Source organism: Balearica regulorum, chromosome 3, assembly GCF_011004875.1.
Source record: "Balearica regulorum gibbericeps isolate bBalReg1 chromosome 3, bBalReg1.pri, whole genome shotgun sequence".
Taxonomy (NCBI): Eukaryota; Metazoa; Chordata; class Aves; order Gruiformes; family Gruidae; genus Balearica; species Balearica regulorum.
The window spans coordinates 106,620,809-106,642,089 of record NC_046186.1 but is presented as its reverse complement, the minus strand read 5'-3'; the positions used below and the strand labels follow the sequence as shown (position 1 = coordinate 106,642,089).

The 21,281-nt window shown below is 38.9% G+C and overlaps 1 protein-coding gene across 1 annotated transcript in view; it reads right to left on the bottom strand.

The window, feature by feature from the left end:
* Positions 1–7,041: 7,041 nt before the first annotated feature.
* CNIH3 (cornichon family AMPA receptor auxiliary protein 3) overlaps positions 7,042–21,281 on the bottom strand; it is a 53,085-nt gene continuing 38,845 nt past the window's right edge. Inside the window, exons 4-6 of the mRNA XM_075749381.1 lie at positions 12,809–12,921; positions 10,167–10,310; positions 7,042–8,152 (exon numbers count right to left, since the gene is read on the bottom strand). Of these exons, the coding sequence (XP_075605496.1) occupies positions 8,125–8,152; positions 10,167–10,310; positions 12,809–12,921 (285 nt within the window). The 3' untranslated portion in view covers positions 7,042–8,124. The remainder of the gene's footprint in view (positions 8,153–10,166; positions 10,311–12,808; positions 12,922–21,281) is intronic.

Here is a 21,281-nt window from a genome sequence, read left to right as displayed (position 1 = left end):
TTGTAAAAATATAGAAGCTTAGCTATAAGAAAACTTATATTAACTAGAAAGCTGCTTAAGGCCTAGAACTGTTTTAAAGCCTATAATCGTGGGAAAGGGGTTTGTAATCAAGGTAATAGCTAACTGACCACGGCAATGTACAATGCTGCTACGTTCCTTGTACAGTCCCTACCCAACCGGACAATAGGCCCGGGAATATTAATCTTATTAAGTAAGTTGTAAGGGACAAGTGTATCCACAGCAAGGATACTGCGCATGCCTGCAAGAAGAGGGTCATCCAGCGAACACGGGTGCGAGACCACTGACGACCACCAGAGACCCCTGAGGACCACCAACTCAAATCACTGAGCATGCGTGATGGGGAGGAGAATATGGAAATGGATTCCAAGAAATGATTATCATAGGACTGCCTTTTCTCAGAAAAATAATGAATATGTATATTTTGATTCTATATAACCTGTATGTTGGTGATCACCTGGCATGCACGTTTGGTGGAGCTATTTCCCCCGTGCATCCAGTGCTGCAATAAAGCATACCTAGGGTAACTCACGTCTGGTAGAATTTTTCTTTAACATTATTCTTTCAAATGTAACTATGGAAGTGCCTGTTACCTATATAAGGGTACAGGTTCACATGGAACAATATTTAACATTTGGTGTCCCAATACTTGTATCTTTTGTGACAATGCATTCATTGATTACAAGGCATACATTTCTTTTCACGTTTCACACCTTTGCCTCTCAATTTCCTTTCAGTGCTCCCATTGTTTTTATAAGAAAGGATAGGTAAGAGCCCTCCTCCCTCCACTGGTTATTTTATGCAACTTTATAATTCATTTACATACATCTTTATGGCTGGATGACTACTCAGCACCAAAAGAGCAGGAATGCTGAAAATCAGACCTGAGGAGAAACCCATTACAAAGAGCTGGATTTAGTACACTTTGATATGTACTAAAATGCACCCAACAAAAGGGTGGGTGAGAGGAAGTCTTCCAAAACCAATGTAGTGATGCTGGTCATTAGGCATAGGAAATAAATCTTCTTTTCTGACAAAAAAAAACCCCTCACCTCAAAACAGTAAAAGCTGAAGCTCAAGAAAAAGGTCAGTGATAATTGCTCTTGCCTGATAGTATTTTTCAACCTGGACACAAGTGTGTGCTTGTAAAGACAAGGTAGGTCATCATCAGTGGCTGCAAATGGCTAAGAGTTTTGGACTGTGATGTTCTTACCTTCTGAAAGCGCAAGTGATTCAAAGTGACAAAGTGGATGTCATCTGCTCTGTAGTAAAGGTGGCTACATGACAAGATGTTTCTGGGCAGCTGGGAAGACATAACCAAGCTTGTATTTGCTTATATTCTTGAAGAACTGCTGATGTTGACAACGGCAGCATTCAAGGGGGCTTCAACAGTCCAGAGACCCACAATAAGTGGCATCAAACCTATAAATTACTTTTGAATAACAAGAAATTTGCTAGAGATTCTGGCATGTTTGCTAGATTCTGTGTTTGCATTTCACTCGGGGTTTTTTGTAATATATTTAAATTTGCTATATATTGAGAGTCAGGTAAGGTCTGAAAATGTGTTAAATACATTTTAGAAAGACACATGGATTCTTATTCCAAAAGTGAAAATATGTATTGCTAAAGCTACTATTAACATCACAATTTGCACCTCCAGTAACTCCAAGCTGTCAATAACTATGTCAGAAACAGTAATTATTTGAAATGTTTAGAAACAACTATGGTCAAACTTTGCTTTCCTGTTAATTGCTGCAGCCTCATTATCTTCTGTCTTGTAACTTTTTTTTTTCTTTTACATCAAGCAAACTACTGTATTACAAAAAAGTATTACAGATGGAGCAGAAATTCTGGTTTAGTTCTACTATATGACTTGTACTATATATTACTTGCACTATTATTTGCTCAGTACTCTATTCTACTATGTGTCCTGGTTTTGGCTGAGATAGAGTTAAATTTCTTTCTAGTAGCTGGTATAGCGCTGTGTTTTGGATTTAGGATGAGAATAACATTGCTAACACACTGATGTTTTATTTGTTGCTGGGTAGTTGTAGCGTCTGCACCAAGACAAGGACTTTTCAGCTCCCCACACCCTGCCAGGTGCATGAGAAGCTGGGAGAGCACAACCAGGACACTGACCCAGGCTGGCCAAAAGGATTTTCCCTGCCATAAAACAGCATGCTCCGTATCTAACTGGGGAAGCGAGCCAAGAGGTGGGATCGCCACTTGGAAACAGGCTGGGCATCGGGAGGGTTTTCCTGCATGTGGCAAGTGATTGCATTTGTGCATCACTTGTTTCATGTATTATCATCATCTTCCTTTGTTATCCTATTAAACTGTCTTTATCCTGACCCATGAGTTTTACCTTTTTCTTCTGATTCTCCTCCCCATCCCCTTGCGGGGGGTGAGGGGGGAGCGAGCGGCTGCGTGGTGCTCAGTTACCGGCTGGGGCACAGGTGAGAGCTATTCCTTAAGACCAGATCTCTGCTGTGGTACTCAAGACATTTCCGTAAGTCTTGGCACGGTTTGTATGAACTATGCTTTCCAGTCAGTGTTTCATACTGATGATCAGTGGTTGCAAATCTGTTTAACAAGACTGAAACTCTCAGAACAGCAGGACAGTCAGATTTCTTCAGATCTGTCAGGAGACGGGTGATATTAGGGATACTTCAACAGGGGAAAAAAGGAACAACATCTGTTCAAACTTTAGACTAAATAAGAGATTTGGGCTTTTTAACTCTTCACTTTGTTTCCGTATGACCTAAACATGGGGTTTCATTATTAGAAAAAAAAAATAATTAAAAAGCGCTTTACATCCCTCAGAGCTTTACTGAGACTACCCAGAAAGTCATGGAATTTGGCCAAAGAAGTATATTTTCTCTCTCATGAGAAGCTGGCCAGCAATTTAAAGGTAACAAAACAACTACTTTAATTGTGTAAGCACTTAAAAATATTTCTAGAACTGTGATTTATTAAATTGTAGCAGAGTATCATTTGCAGCAGACAGCTTCATTCTTAGGTTGAGGTGCACCACTGAAATACAGCATTAGAACTTTGTTACGGTTCATTCATAGGTTATCTGGGGGAAAAAAAAGGGGGAATGCTGTATTTTAGAGCAGAATTTTCCCCCCTTCTCACCTGCAACTGCATTACTGTGCAGAACAAAATCAAACCAGAGCAATGTGTTCATGAGCAAATTAATGATAAAAAACTCACCAGAGCAGAAATATAGACTGAGATCACTGATACAAAGTTCAGTGCAGTATGGATGGCAGTCTAATATTTGTTGCTTGCCATATAAAAAAAATCTTGCTTTATTTCAACCTTTTGATCTCCTGTTCTATTTGTAGCAACCCAAGATTTATCTAACATCCAATAACATTTTTTATTAACTAAACTTATTGGTTCTGGTTTTTTTTTTTTTTTTCTATTTTTAATTTCCCTTGACCTCTTGGTGGAAATTGTACTATGCTAAGCAGGGCTCACATGAAATAGGAGGCAAGATTTCCATTAACTTCCATGAAGCCAGAATTTTACCAAGTTGGTATAACTTTCTGTGACCGTCTGGCATGAACATTGAAATGTTACACTTATCACTCCGAAATGCAAGTTCCTCTGCCATTAACATAATTCAGTTAAATAGATGTGAAACCAAGATCTAAAGGATAGGATCCCTACTGGCAAAACCCTAAGAACTTTCCAGTGTGAACCTATTCCCCATGTAGCTCTAGAGTAACAGACATTAAGTGAAATCTATTGGAAACAACAGAAAATCTCCAGTAAATTCAAGGATTTGGGATCATGCCCTGTAAAAGGGGGTGTGTGTGTGTGTGTGTGTTGGTTTTTTTACAGAAATATCTGTTTGGAGACAGAATGGAGAAAGGAAAAGCAATAGATTGCTAATACCCATACTAATATATGGGTAATCACAACCCCAACAGCAGTGCCAGATCATAACAACCTCAGTGCAGTTTCTGTAAGAAGGTGTAGGTTGAAGAAGTTTTTCTTCCACCCTCAGTGGCTTAGTGCAAAAGGAAGAGTATGGCCGAAGGAAACAGATGGAAAAACATTTCTGACAGTTTAAGTGCAGTTAATTATTTGTAGGCGAAGGATTCTGCTATCGGCATTGATTTGCTGTATTTGAAACTGAAACAGTCATAGCAGCAACAATTTTATTCAGCATTGCTGCAATACCTGACTATAAATAGGACAGGCAGAACCACAGAGCAACACCTTGCCAACGGGGCTGCCTTTTCATCCCTTCCAGGAATATGCAGCTACAGGCTAGCACACTCTGTAGCCACCTCTTTGGTAAGCAGCTCATTCAGGTCTCATCCTCTCACATTTTTTTTCCATCTCTTACCTTTTTCCTTTAAGCAGATCCAACAGTTGTGAAAAGAAAAAAAAAATTTAAAAAATATTATTATCTGTATGAAAAGACTTCACAAGCTAGGTATCACCATTCTCACTTTACAGATAGTACAAATGAGGAAAATGAATACTGATTTAAGTGTGTGCTCATTGCACACCTTTTCAAGGAGCAAAGGGAGATGACGTGTTTGCTTATGACTTTTGTGGGATTTATCTGTATCACCAGAGCATGTAAGAGAAGAAAACTGCTCGTAAGTAATGACATTCACCCTTCCAGGAGAAGAGACAGGAAGGGAGCAGGCTTGGGAAGGAAATCTCTCACCTCCACCAACCAACAAGGAGGAACTAGACAGAAAAGGAATAGCATAGATTCTTTCTCCCTTAGAAATGTGACATGGGGAAGAGACTGCCTTGTGACCAAAGATCGCAGTATTTTTTCTGTTCATCAACAGAATATGGTATTGAAGTCTCCCTGCCACTACAACAGCACCACCACGTAATGGTTTAGCACTGGACTGCAACCAAGTGGCTGCAGTCTGTCTGAGTAACCCAACAACATACTGCAACCCACCTGGGTAAAACCCAGAGCAAGGAATATGCTGAGGGCTGTACCTTACGATGCTGCCTGTGAGGTCCACAGCACTAGCAGCTTCTTGGTACTGCCAGACACCTTAGAAGGCCTCATTACTTTTGGGTTGGAGATACCTGCCTTACATTAAACTTCCTCCAATTAATGCTTTGGCCAGTTTCGTAAGTTATTTCTGCTCAGGAGAACCTTAACTAAATTCAATGAAAGGGAAACTATCCCCATATTGAACAATTTTTCCATTGACTTTAAATTAAGATTTTTTTTCTTGAAGAGAAACAAAATGCTATTAAAAGCAGCGAGATTACTTTTTTGAATAAGGATTATTGGAAAGAACTGAGAATACTAGCTTTTATTGTCCCATTCATAGCATGGACTAGTTAGGGTAAGGTACTCTCCAGAATACTCTGAACAGCTGTGATCATCCACTCTTAACAAAGCTGAATTTGACTAGAAAGACAACAGAGAAATCCTTTAAAGAAGAGATGGAGAATGGAGAGCTATTCAGTTGGAGGATGGAAGAAGAGACAGCTCACTCTTAACAGAATGGAGGCTGAAAAGGACTGCACTCTCTATGTATCACAGTCTTAAGAAGGTATATTTAGGCTAATTTTGGCTCAAAAGCAAGTGGAATAAATTATCCAAGAATAAATTTACTCTGGAAATGCAGAAAAACTTACTTGTACTAGAGCAGTGAGATCTTGGAAACGCTTGCTCACCGCAGTAGTGGGATCAAACTGTCCTGCTTTCAAGTGGAGTTTGGAAGTATACTGATGAAGTTGCCTGAAATAGAGAGCCTGTTTTAAATGACCTAGCATGTCCATTCAAGCATTATGTCCTTGAAGTCACCTGAAGCTACATTCAGAAGACCTAGGTATATGGGTGCCTCTTGTGCAAAGTCAAGAATTAGATGCCAATGCCAGTTACAAAAACTCTATGGTTTGTGCATTAATTATACCATGGCAGCAGACCTTTATCAGTTAGCTCTGTAATAACCCAGCGAAGTTTCTTAGCTCAAGCACACTCCAAGTGAATGTATCTATATTGCTTGCCGGGTCACTGTGATTTCAAGAGCAGTTCAGCCTCTTCTGTAATGTGCGCAATCCAAACTAATGAACCATCAGAGCCCAAATTAGCTTCCCAAGTAACCTGATTTGGCAGCCGCCTTGTGTGCTTCCAGAACTGGGAATGCTATGTTGTAAGAAGCTAAACTACATGCAGTAAGACCTACTGGCTATGTCCGTACTTGTAAATTAAAGAATGTCAGCACCTGGGACAACTTGCTCATCTAAATATTGTTAGAATGATCCCTGGTATAATTTTTGTGCAGGCCAGCTAGCACTCTTCTAAGCAGTGCCCAAGCATGATTTGGGACTTGGCATGGTCCAGGAGCACACAGTTTGCATGCAGCAACTGTGCTTTGCAGGCTAACAGGATTTAATTTTGTTACCATAGCCAGATCAAACCAGAAAGTCTTGGCACCGTACACATGCAGTAACTCCAGTTCAGTTTGGACCTTGCCAGACATGAGACAACTCCATTCAGCCATTGCTTCTGCACCATGGTCTGAAACAGGTTGTGCTAGCACAGAGGCAGTGCTGAATGTGAGACTGCATCTCTCCTGCTGAAGTCCTGTGCCCAGACTGAAAAGTCCTCAGGGTTTGGTACAGGAACAATCTATTGGCTCTCAATAACCAGACCAAATTTGGCAGGGTCAACAATGAGCGAGTGCTAACGAGACCAACTGTATCCAAGCTGGGGTACAGATGGGCCTCTATGCACTGTTCTCTGCAGCATCTCTGGTAGCAACATACCTTATTAGCTCACTCACAATGTGAGATCCAAGTGGTCTTTGTGCGTGCACGGTGTTGATCTTGATCTTACAGGCTTGCCTAATACCCAGAGCACCAGTGGCTCCATTGAAATACCTTAGTGACCTGTTCCACTAGGTTCAGTGCCGAAATATATTTAGCAGCAGTTCTGGACACTTGATGCCTCTGACCTGTCAATCAAACAGATTAACCTAAAATATACACAGATTGTGAGTATTTATGTAGATGTGTATTTGTATATGCATATATATATATGTATAAGATATACAGCCCATATATATGAATTTAAATCAGAATTATATGATAAAATTTAAAAACTTTTAAATTACAAAAACCTGAACATCTTTCAATACAAACCTCATACAAGACAAAACCATTTTGCATATTTGTTTCAGCTTAAATTTGACAGCAGAAATAAAGCTGCAAAACAGAACTACAGACCACAATTAGCTCGTCCAGTATTTTGTTATCCAGCATTGTGATGAATATAATACCTATGTTACAATCGTTCTTAATATATGTAGATTTTACCTTTTTTTTTTTTCTTGCAGTCAGAGGAACACTATTCTGATAAGTGCTAGGCATGATTAGGTCAAATCCAATGTATTTATCCATATCACTGTATGTTATTGGTGCATTACAAATGAAGTACAGAAATACACTGGATGTTCACTGACAGAAATAGCATACCATTAGAAAACAGAACACTGCCATTGCAAATTCTTTTGTTATTGTTGTTACGGGTGGAAAAAAAATTGCGAAGCAATTCCACAAGATCCAACATCCCTGTTTGATTAGTGTCATGTGAACATGCCTGCAGAACAGTCAGACATCTTATCTGAACTCCAGTTGGTGCTCATTTTCAGAATGCGTTGTATAGCTGTTCTTTCTGTGTAAGATGATCTTGCCCTCTGCTTCCTCGGTCCAGAACAGTCATTAAGAAAAGAAACTTTGCTCCCTGGAAGACAGTAGGGACTACAGTTTATAATGAATCCACTAAACCAAGCAGCATTATCCTGGGAGAGATGAATAGTTGTGTAACTTGGCCCACCTTGTTGCATTTTTTTTGTTTTGTTTGGGTTTTGAAAGTCATTTACTGCAACACATTGAGAAACAGGAGATAAACACAGTTAACTCAGTCATTCATGGTATTCTGCTGCTTCTTGCTGGGTCTCTTTTTCATGTACTCTATTTACTTCTTGGGTTCAAAGTTTTCCTCTCTTTGCTTTTTTTTTTTTTAAACCATGCATCACTTGGCTTACTCGTCCTTGCAACTCCAGCCTTTGTTGTTTTCAGTCTCTAATGATGATCTTTCAGTTAAGAGCTCACCAAAGTGTAGATCATGCTGAATGTAAAAGAAAGACACAATATGAAAGTATCCTTTTGAAGCATACAGAGCACTTCTTTGATTTGTATAACCCTTTACTGTCTGTTCCTCAGGTATGTCAGTAACGGCCTGTGCTTTCCTTTGCATTCTTTCTATCTCTCTAAAGCATCTTAATTATGGAGTATTAAAGATGAATATCAAAAAGCACTCAAGAAATGACAAATTCATTATTGACATCCTACTGCACCACAAGCTGTGTCTGCGCTTATTAAAGCGCAGTCTGATGTCTGAATTTGAACAGTGAAGAAACAAAACCATTTTGCTTTAGTGTGTTTGATCTTTAAAACTTCAACCAGCAGCTCTCGGCAGGGCAGGCAAGGTTTCCCATGAAACTGCATCTTTTTTTTTCCTTTGGAAAAAAACTCCATGCAATAGAACAAACAAAATACAGACACCAGCTGAAGCGAATCCATACATATTAAATGCAACTCTGAAAAGTGAAGAAATCACAGTATATTGCCACAGCTCCATTTTACTGCAATTCTAATTCTGATAATACCCAGGAAAGCACAGCAAAATTTAATGTAATTAATACTATTTTATTTAGCGCCAAGCAATGGATTTTGGATTATGGCCACATTTTAGCGTGAAGGAAGCAGGGCTCAGAGGAAGCTGCACAACAGTAGAGTCCCAGCAGAAATGCTAGGCCACACGACATAACTGACTTTGACAGTCTCTTAGTCAACACAGAAAAGTGGGGTTAAAAATGCTTCTCTCTCCAGCCATGCCTCACCATCTCTCCTTGCACTACCAAAAGAGCTTGCCTAGCATAAGTGCCATGCTTTCTACTCTCTGCCCCGTGAAGAGAACTGGTGGGCAAAGGTGCTCAGCCCAAACCCACAAAGCTACTGGATGCTAAACTCCTGCTCAGATTTTTATGTCTCATCCATCTTAGCAGGAGTTAAGCACCTACTTGCTTCTGTGATTCTGGGCCCTTCCACTTTCTTTCTCTCTCTCATGTATGAGACACAGGCACATACACATGTACACGTGGACAGAAAACTTTGTTCTCAATAGTATTTAAAAGTACTATTGAGAAACAACAGCCTGCAGCAATGACTCCTCAAGATATGGGGAACATCAGAACAGATAATGGACCAGTAATCAGAAGTGAAATAACATTTATCTTCTTCCACCAGCGTACAAACCTGCCTTACAGAGGGATTACTGCATGCAAGGCCAGCTTGAAGAGGCACTCTATGCAAATACATTATGGAAGAAGGAGTAGAAGAAAGGCATCATAAAACATCTCCGTTTAAAGTGTGTTAACCTTTGCTGTCAAGTAGTTTTATGGTGTGATTACAGGGGTGACTAAAAGCACAGGGATTCCTCCAAGGCCTTACCTTAAATATGATCCTCACATATTCTTGCACTGGGCATTTGTGACTGTGCACTAAGGACACCTGACAGCTGAAAGGGGCAGGGGGGACAACACACAACTGGGGTGCGTATCTTCAAGAATGTAGTTAAATTAGGGGTTTGGACCACACACAGGCTTACCCTGTCATGAAAGCGAGCCTGCAGGAATGACTACAGGCATGCTACGCTCCATGTTCCTACCCACCATCTACCTACCCATTTACTTACCATCTTAAGCATCACTACACCAGCAGACGTAGTATTTTTCTTATGATTCTCTTGAATCATCATTTTTATTTGATGTAATGTCATTATCATAACACTTGCAATTTCACCCATCCTAAGAGACTATGCAGAGGAGCAAAAACTTTTTCCTGGGGTTGGCCCTGGAGCCTGACTCAGGCCTTAGATAAACATTTAATATTCCGTACTGAGGTGTCAGCAGATACAAGCACATGGTGCTGTAAGTGGGCATGCTTCCCTGCATCAAGATCAGAAGCAAGTTTTACAAAACTAAGGAAATGGGCCAATTGGTTCCAGCCATACCTAAATACAATTTCACATGTGAAATGAAAAGCAGCTACTATTTCCTTAGTGAAATGACCAGACTTACCAGTACAGGTAGTAGAAGAAGGAAAGGAGATAGAAAGCTAGCTTACACCAGGCCTCTTTTTGACAGTAACTCAAGGTATCTGCATTCATGACTGCAGGTGGATCATATGCTAGCTCTGAACTATCTGCTGGGCAACGAAAATACCTGAAAGAGCAGAAGACGACATCTGGAATGACTCTGCAACATTCTGTATTAAATATTGTGCAGATATACACCCTCCTGATGACCAGCTCAGAAGACAGCCATCTTCCATAGTATAGGAGGAATTTTTCTCTCTTTTTCAAGCCTCTATTTCCAGATGTTAAAATAAGGATGCTATTCTAAGCAGACCATTCTTACAGAACCAAGCAATTCACGAATGTGGACTTTCTGTGTTCTATTAATTCTTTAGATTGAAACATTCCCCCTTCCTATATAGTTATTTCTGGCTTACTCACTAATAACTTACATATTGTGAGTGACAATATGTGGCGGCTTGTGATCACAGCATGGAGGAAGGATTAGTGGGCTTTAACTGCATCTACACAACTGATTTCAGACATGATAAAAGGTGACAGTCTCAACCAACTGATAGCTCAGTTCCTCCAACTCTGAAAAGGAAAAAAGTCAGTATTGAGTAATATAAGAGCTGGCTGACTAATGTTTTCTACATGTAGCACTGCTCAAGAATTTATCATCCAAATAATTTTAATTGGAATATGTTTTTCTTCTTACACAGGAGAAATTTCCAATTATTCTCAGCAATTACTGGATGTTTGAGAAAATCCTGACAAAATAACTTTTTTTGGCAAAGGAGCTTTTGTCTCAGTTACTTTGCAATAAAAAGCAAAAGCAAACCAAAAAAAAGAAGTCCTCAAAGTTAATGAATTGCTTTAAGATCAGCATGAATCAAATGAAATATTGTTATTTCTGTCGCTTTGAAATAGCAATGTAAACAGTGAAAATTGCTGGGATTGCTTAGAGATAGATAAACAGACAGATAGATAGATATAAAACCCTCAAGCAAGTGACCAGCAGCAAACTTTGAAAGTAAATATTCTTCTAATAACTTTGCCTTCCTCCCTTCCAGTATTAGTCACATCCACTTAAAATCTCTAATAACATTCCAAATTCTTTACAGAGACCACAGGTGAAACCTTGCTTAATTATCTTCATTGAGATGAAGATATTACACAGTATCTTCCCATGGTTTCATGCAGATCTTTTACATAACAAACCCAAACCTGTCTGTGGTTAAACCAGCAGAAATTATGGAGTAATTATAGTAAAGCTTACGGAGAACCATGGAAACAAAGACAATCAAATGTTCTCTCCAAAGGTTGATATCATTATTTAGTGTCTGACCATTTTCATCTTGGACATAAAGTACAATTTTAATATTTTTTTAAAAAACCTTTTTTAAAAAAACCCAAACTTTTTAAACCTAAAACTGCACAATAAAACATTATTTTTATTGGACCCAAACAACAGGGAGAAACGTGCTTGTAGCTTCTCTCCATTTAGTTTTCTGAGACCTATACGGGCACTTTAAATTCTGAATAATACACTCTATCATATGACTCTCTAATTCTATCAAGCTTTTGCAGAAAATAGTGTAAAAAAGCTACTACTTTTTAGTTCCTGGTTGAGATAATGGTTTTGAGTTCTTCACAGATTTATTCTTCAAGCTACTTCACAACAGGAGCTATACGCTGCCATATGTATCTTTGTAACACAAAGAGACCCTGACAGACAAAAATAATCTGTGCTTTTACAAACATTGTGGAAATGCAAAACTAGTTAAGACTCCAGACCGACAACCACAAAAACTGATGTCTCTTGGTTATCTTCAGAGGCAACAGAAGGCCAATCCTCCACTAGAATGCAGAGGAAGATGCAGCAGCTGCACTGCCTGTCCAGAAAACATTAAAGCTGCTCAATAGTAAGTCTTATGTGATGAGCTCTGAAAGCCCCTCGGTGAATTTAAACAGCTAGCAGAGATCCAGAGTGGAAACACTCCCCACTTTTTCACGTGGGCAGGGTGAAGACAACAGCTCTTCATCTACTGCAATCCCTACTCCAAGAGTCTCCAAGAGAGACTTCTCTTGCAGAAGAGAAATTCTCTGCTGTACAGCAAGAAACAACTTATTTTATACTGAAAAAAAAAAAAAAAGCATCCCAAAGATGAGAAGCAAAATTATACCAACCTGCCCAGTCTCTATTTCACAACTCCAATGGAAAAGTTTCCTTACTAGGGCTGAATGAATAGGTCCAACATCTTTCAGACATGAACTGCCTTACAACTCCCTATCTGTGAAATATTTAGAGCCTCAACAAGTTCTATTTTCAGATTCCAGCCTATTTAATTTCCAAGTTTTCATTCAGTTGTGGTGAGTGCATCCTGACACTCTTCGGAATATTAATCTAAGTTAGTAACTGAAAGCCACATTTATATTATTACATGTTTTCTCTACCCATCCTAAATGCTCATGAAAAATACTTACTTTTTCTCTAGAAATGTAAGTTTCAGCTGCTTATAGGCAAAAGCTTCTAGGTAAAAGATATTCAGCCATACTCCTATCACTACACTTCATACAATCTGCATGTGTGTTGACTTGGCAAATAAGGCTAACAAGCAGTGAGCACATAAAAGATGGGCTTACCTCCAAAAGTGATAAAAAAGCAAAGGAACATTTAACCCCAGTGTGAGCCACTCTTGAGAGCACAAAAACATTATGCAGAAGAGACTATGGATAGAGTACTCCGGTAACACCAGCTAAAAAGAAAGGAACAGAAATAACAGACATCAGTAAAACACCGCTTTGATTTTATTCATCTAAGCAGTTTTTTCAGAAAACAAACCATCTCTGCAAGTCTCCTGTGTGTCTGTGTCTGTCCCTAGACATACCTCCGCTGACAGACGGCTTGGCTATGAGCAATGAGCACAAGACACAGTGCCAGGTTTGTTCAGGTTCTAACCATGGCTGTACTCCAGGGGCTTGTTGAGAGGCATGGGACAAATCATTTACTGTCTTAGCTGGTACTCCAGATTTCTGCCTCCAAAATGTAGATTATATTACTGCCTCACTCACAGAAGCATTGTGAGACTAAATGAATGCCTGTAAAAGAGTTCTTAAAGAACTAAGTTCCATCACTGATGCATTCGGAAAGGAAATAATAATGTTACTACTGAAGCTTCACTTCTATATTGGAGGAGCGTCCTTGAAAAAATAAAAGGCTGCTTCTACCATTTTGATATGTTATATACACCCTAAAGAGATCAAATTCATTACTAAGTCAGTGTTGCAAGCTAAAACCCACTATGACAGGAAAGTCACTTCCTTAGTAAATCCATGGCTCCCCACACTACTTGCTTCAGACTCAAGATGATTCTTTCTATTAAAAGAGAAAGTGAGTGGGCAGCTGGCAGAAGCAGAAGTTTATGTGATGTTGATTCAGGGTAGTTATTTCTAAAGGCATTTTTCTTTTTTCACTGCTTTCCCCTTTCTTAGCTGGCTTGCTTCTCTTGTTTTCTTCCAACATATTTTCTCAGAAATCTCTATTTCTTTTCTTCAATAGAAGAGATTAATTTCCAGCAGTACATATTTCTCAAAGCTAGACAATGCCTTACACAGTTCATCTGCATCCCTTGCTGCATCTTGGAGCTACATCAACCAAAGTTAAATTACAAAAAGCATTTGAGGGGCTTCTTTTGATGTAAATTCATTTTCACCTGTCAAATAATTAAAGTGACCCCCATTTTTCATAACAATGTAAAGCCTACTATATAGCTACTCCCAATGCCTACCTACTCGCATACAGCTGGGCTGCAATGAATTCCATCTTCTTGGTTCTAGGAGTCTTTCCATTTCACATGGAACATTTTTTTTTACTTTCATTTAACTTCACTACTTGAAGTAGCTAACACATTTGGCTATCTCTGTGTCTACACCTTCAACTTAAACATTCTCTAAAGCTTATCTTACATGGATGACAAATCATAATACAATTGCATAGTTCAGATTCCAGATGGTAGTTATTTATCACTGCTGGATTTTTTTTTTTTATTTTTAGAATGTGATTTACAACATGACTATAACCTTTCCCCAAAGAATGATTCATCTTCATCACAAATTGCAGACAAGAAAGGTCTTCATGATGTACATCTACCCACTAAACATCATAACACTTAAAAGCATCTTGTATTCATTTTCACATATTTGATTTTTGATTCCAACACAATCCACAAACTTAGCAAGAACACAACCCTGGTGCCTGATCAGTGGGCTGGCTGGTAATAACAGGGAAGGAAACCCATGGTGAAAATTTATGCAGAGCTTAAAAAACTAAACAAAACAAAACAATCTGCTGTGAAGCTAGAAAGGAAACAGAGGAAGCAGTGGACTCTCAGAAGACGACTCACTTTCCAGTCACAGTTTCTGGTGTAAATTAAATCTACCTATGTCTTTGATAGAACAACAAATGGGTTATTTATGTCTCTTCACCCTTTTCTTGGAGTGACATTTTCCTGTGTACATAAATAAGTAAAGGCTCAGCGCTGATCACAGTTTCTGAAGAGAATTCATGCAAAGAAGCAGACAAAGCCCAGCCTGCAAAGCCAATTATAGTTTATATTAAGGCAATTTACCTAAGAGACCAAATCTAAAAGGAGGTGAGAGAATTGAAAACATGAAGTGTAGAAAGGCACTAACAGCAAGGCTTGCGAGGAAAAGTAAACCAAGTAATTCAATAACTAAAAAATAACACTGGCTCAGTTCTTGGCTGTAAGAATCATCCTGCAGTTTGACACAATGTCCTCTGAAACCAATGGAAACTTTCAATCAACTTTAGCAAACATGGGATTCAGCTCCTGGAGAGAAGAAAGCTGGCTGAGAAACAAGCAACAGTTAATCCCTGTTTTTCCTGCCGAGGTAGTCAACTGCAATAGGAACTTCAGTGACACAGCTGCGCAACAGGAATTAAACTAACATCTTTAATTCATTGCTGGGAGAGCATACGAAGCTGTCAGATGGTAAGCATGTTAGAATATAAACAGTATACTTCTATTTTGAACCAGGAACACCCTGATTCAGATAATAACCTGCTTTCTGACGCAGCTCAAGATGAAGTCTTGAGGTGGTCATGGAACATGGAGTTGAAGGAGAAACTGGCAAAGCACCATAATTCTTAAGGGCTGCAACTTGGTCACTTTGAGTCCCAAGCTAATGAAGAGCATTACAAATTTATCAACAGAAATTCTGCTGGCTGACATTCACCAGGGGAAAAAAAGAGGAAAGCCTGAAAAAAAAAAGTCAGCTTCTAGACCAAAATGCTGCTAATCAGAAACAGCTTTTGCTATAACATAAGCCAGGGAAAGAAACTACTATACCTTTCTAAGTTTTCCTCTGATACGTATAGTTAAATAAACATCCGTATCAGTAAATACTCAAAATCCTTATTCACAATCCATCATTTGCATTTAAAATACAAAGTCTTAGATATCATACTCATATCATTACCATCTCACCATAAAAATTCAATACATCCTCATACAAAGTAGTACACACATACATGCACATGTAGATAGATTCTTCCCCTCTAATTCCAAAGAAAATAAGGCAGGCTTTGCTGTGTATAGACATCTAGGTTTGGCTGAATTAAAGTATGGAAAAACAAGCACTGAAGCTAAGCACCTGTCAACAGCTGCTTTGTGTTTATAGGAATACAAAGACCTCTGTAGATTGCAACTGCAGAGGGGCATCTCTCGGGAAGCTCAGTCCTAAATCATTTTATTCAGTTTCCTATTTCCTAAATATATTCTGTTGATCTTACATAAGAGCTAAGCCTATCTTTTTCTGTCAGTACTTTTCCTCCTTATTCTCTTTACTACGTATGGATACCTCCTTCTCAAATGTAATTTTGCTTTTACAGAACATTACATCATTTTTTACATGGAATGACTCTTACAGTTTGTCTCATCAGTGAGAACAGGGCACATAAAATACCTCACAGAAACCAAAACCAGGAAGATATTATAGCAGGAATAGTAATCTCCCTTCATCGGTGCTATTAAATTCTCATGCTTAGAAAATCAACTGCAATGAGTGAATCAAACTGTTTTCACAGTCACTGTTAAGCCACTGAAATGTCAAGACCTCATGGTTCTTTCCAGCACTTCGCTTGGGACCAATACGCCCGAGTGCTACACAACAATAGTAATTCTCACAGAATTGCTGTTTCTTCCTCCAACAGACTCTGAGTCTACATCAGTCTCCATCTGTGCACGCCAGCCTCCATACTGTAACCACAGATTTTACAGCATACCCAGAAATTGCCAGCGATTAGATACTCTATCCTTCCCAGGGTTTCTGAGAGTCTTCATTACGCTGTTAGAGGCTGAAAGAACTTCCCTTCTTAATGCCTGCCTTCTCCTCCCACAGATGGCAGGAAAAAAGAAACCTGAAGAGAAGTGGAGGTTCAATCTCCTTCACGTAAGAGCTCTGATGATTACCTAAGTGAAAACAAGTTGTTCACCTTACAAACACACAAGCCCTTTTCCATCCACCTAAAAGCAACAAGAAACTGAAAACACCACGCGTGCATGGAATCAGGCCTGATTTAAGTGCATGCTGCTTTATTGCAGTGCTTAATGCTACTGCACCTACTTCCACTAAAGGATGGCTGCAGCTTCTCACTATGGGGCTCACTTTGCTGCTTTTTTCCACCAAATCCCTTGCTAAAGGTGACACGTAGACTTGGTCCTCATCAGTAGCAGGGAAAGAGGGGATGGAGACATACCCAAGGTTTTCAGAACAGAAGACTTACTCTAATTACACTTTAAAGCCCACCCTAATAGAGCCCGCGAGAGTTAACCTGGCTTACTGGGGAGTATCAGCTGCTGAATTGAAGACAATTATTTAATGACTCTGAAATTCTCCTAACTGAACAACACAGACCACAGAAGTCAGAAGTGTAGTGCAAGCAAGTGGGGAATTAAAAAAAAAAAGGCAAAACCACACAGGAAAATAGCAGCAGCATGTGCACTGGCCAGACTGTGCACGTACGTGGAATGTACGTACACTGAAACAAATCATATCTGTTTGCTCCTGCTGTTGCACAAATCAAAGAAGTAGGGTCAACTGTGTATAATTTAAATACACAGACCATACATCTTAACGTTTGCAACAGTTATAAACATACTGCTTGCACTGATCAAACACGTGAAACATGAAATTTACTGTTGAAATACATGAAGGCTTCCCACTTACATGTTCTAGTGTATCTTTCTAATCTACTTTAAATGATCTGAGTTACTTGACTTCCAAAACCTCCTCTGAAAGGCTGCCCTGGAGCCCAATACAATGGTGTCATGGTAAATACACTGATGTTTTCAGTCCAAATTTTCAGGTTCAGTTTCTTTCAATTCTACTGTTAAAATCCACAATTGCTTGCGTCTTTACAAGCTCTGTTCTCTAGTCGCTTATAACAATCACTTAGAAACTCAGCTGTGCAGTTAAAAATTGTTACAAACACAAACCTATAACCAAAGCATTTTAAGTAATTCAAAACCATGTCATACAATCCTCTAGAAGTATTTAGCAGTTTGCTATGCAGATGTATGCAACTAGCTGAAAAGAAAATGTCTAGGAAATGGATTCCAGACTGTCAAAATAACAACTTGCAGTTGAATGTACTAAGTTCATATACACAGCTTTACATTTTATGTGGGAGAGAGCAATGGTGCACGTATGCAAGACTACATTATGGACCAAATGCAGAGCACAAATAAAAGAAAGGATGTAACATCTGTGTTTTCACCCCTCCACCTTTCTGGATCACAATGAAACAAAGCAGCACAAAGCCTATGCTTTGTAAAGGTAACTTCACTATTCTAATGCACTGCTGGAATTTCTTTAAACAGTATTAAGTGGATGTGAACATAAGTCACTCCACAGTACAAATACCAGACAATGAAATGAATAACACAAAGAACCTAATTATCATTCTCACAAAGCACTTCATACCCATCTGTAACACACTACCAGATCTAATCTTAAAATAGAGGATTTCTGGATGCTCTTTCCATCTCAGCTACTAAACACATCTATATTTAGGCCTATCGTTTCACTTCTCATTGTCTCATTTTTGTCTTCTACAAAACGGGGATAAATATATTCAAAATCTATAGATTCCACTGGAGCTAGTTTATGACTAGAATACTTAAGCTTTATGATAATACAAATAATAACTTTAACAAAAGTGACAGAGGAAGATCAGGTCTTTATGGGACATTCATCAAGAATATCTATAAATATTTCTGTATTGCAGAGCCTACAGCAGGTCATAACAGCCAAAAGGTAAAGAGGTTATGATTTAAAAAAAGACTTCTCCACTGTAAGGTCTGCAGGACACCAGCACAATTCAAAAAGTGCCCCGTCCTTGCAAGGCACGTCATTAAGGCAGATGTGCTGTGATCTTACTAGTGTATCTCCTCTGCGAACTGTTCTTTTCCACTCAGCAGGGATCAGGAGATATCTTCGCAACCTTTCTTTTTTTAGCGTTAATTCAGAACCAGTAACAGAAGCTGGGTTAGCAACCCTGGCGTGTGAACTTCTCTAATTTTCACACACCAACATGAAACAGGGTACACGAAATGCTTTCTTGCCCTACCTCACTATTGTGTTTCAGACACAGCCAGCCAGGACGCCCCGCAGCTGGGTTATTCCAAGAGCTCATGCCGTCTTTGTCTGCTCGCCCAAAACTGGTGAGAATGACAATTAGTACCACAGCTGTTCGTTAGGATCTAGAAAACCAGCCCCTCATTTCACAGGCAGGTCTATGAATGCAGAAGTCTCAGTGATCATTAAAATGAAGTTCAGCCATCTGCACGGCGCAGGAAGGGCCCTCAGGCCTTCTCCCGGGGGTCTGCCCAAGATTGACAGTTTCATAAATGCTGCAAACTAAGTGTTCACGAAAGGGCTGTTTCCGTATCGGGCATGTAAAGACTGTCAGTCTGAGGAAGCGGATTTGGTACAGTGCAGACACGGTACAGACAATCCCTGCCCTGCTCTTCTAACAGCTTTATTGAAAACATCAGCATCTAAATGCAAAGCAGGACATTTAACTCCCAGCAGAAACAATTTTCATCCATGTAACAGGTATGATGTAAAATCATTGCACTCTATTTTTAGGTACTATGTTGCTTTCTGTAATTGCATAGTGGCTTTATAGGGTCTGATCCTGACTTAAATCCACAATGAACATTCTGCTAAACGTAACAGTGACATTTGATTTAACCTCAATTTCTTTAGTTTTATTAAAATGCAAATATTTACTTTATTGCATAACAAATCAGAGCAAATACAGTCCATTAGCAAGTCAAATTTTGCCAATATCTTCCACACAGCTCTGAGGAACAGATGCATAAATTACATTACCCCAAGCAGCTGAGAAGTACACTGCTCTCAGGAGTAAATTACAGACAACAGCTACTTATGTACATTTTTGCTGCATCTTCAGCGTTATTCTGCTGTTGCTCGTGATGTTCTGATCCTGTAAGGACATATGTTTACATATCCTTCAGATCACTACTGGAAGTAGCTGAACTGTAAAGCATGACGTCGTCTATTACAGTAGGGTGATACTTTGTTTGCCACTTTGATTATTGAATAAACAATTAAAGGATGAGATTAACAGCAAAAGACAGTTAACCTGAAACAGTTTTACATGTAAGCATTTTTGTGAGTAATATTATGAATAACCCTATGTATCTCCCCTCAAAGGATATTTCCATTTCCACCAGGCATCGCACTGGCGAACCTTTCTTCCTCCCTGGAGTAAAAGGGGGGTAAGGACTAAACTGTGACCGAGTCAAAAGTTTGAACAATTCACTCTTGCAATAGTTTTGTAACTTTTCCTCTTACAAGCTACCCCTGCTTCGAACACCTGTGCAGGCACAGCAGGATATATCTTGTCATTATCCTTAGGTAAGCACACAGACATCCTTAGGTAATGATTGCTAAAAATAACAATTGTTATGTTCTAACTTTTGAAAGTGCTGAATTCAGGAACTTGTAAATTTGACTAAAAATAGTGCTGGCACAGTGCATATAATAAATGAGTCTCAGTAGTGAATGAATTGCCTGCCAGAAATACTATACTTCCTCTGAGTTCTTAAGTCCTATCTTAAGGACTTTCTTTCCAGATACAGTACTGTATACAAGGAAAGGACGAAAGGGATTACATTCAGTACTTTTATTGCAATACTAATACCTTTCTAGTAAATATGAAACTGATATATTTACAAGAAAATAATGTGAAGAAGAGATGCACTATCTCTAGTTACGCAACATTTATGAAATTATTTGTGCATGAAGTATAAATACTGTCAGCTCTTTCGTCCCAATTCTACTGTCAGTTCTGCAAATTAGCTAAATTAAAAATTAAAATTAAAAAATCTGAAATTAAAACTATGTGAGTGCCCAAGAGACTGATTGAATAAGGTACACCCCCATTTTATCCCATTCCATATTTCACAGATAATAAATGTAACTAAAGAGTAGGCAGAAAAGACTTAATAGAGGGAAGGAGAGAAGCTTTTAGATCACACGTATCAAATTTCCTATCAGAGTGTTAAAGAGGAAAAGGTACCTCAGCAACAAAAATACTGAAAACCCAGGTTTACCGTAAATTTATTGTAGAATGCAGGGAAAATCATTATGACCCACATGTTTCCGGATGCAAACAAAATCTCTATCAGTATGTTAACTCCATCCTCTTTTAGGCAAGCTGTAGTAAACAATTAAACCAACACAGAACTAATAAAAGTGTTTACTACTTCAGTTAAAAATATTTTACTTGATTTTCCTGTATCTCCGCTTCCGCAGTCATGCTACATTCTTCTTTCTTTCATTTGTATAACCTAAGGACAGCCTCACTGTTTACATGAACAGTAGATTTAAAATTTATCTCATGCCTCTTTTGACTAACAAGAGATGCTGTACCAAAGCTGTGTAAAAGTAACTCATCCATAACTCATGATTTCCATAAACTAAACTGTATACTAACACATTTTTAGCTAACTTCAAATTTTATCCTTAGAGTGTAAAAAGTTACATGTTCCTAAAATAAAAAGCC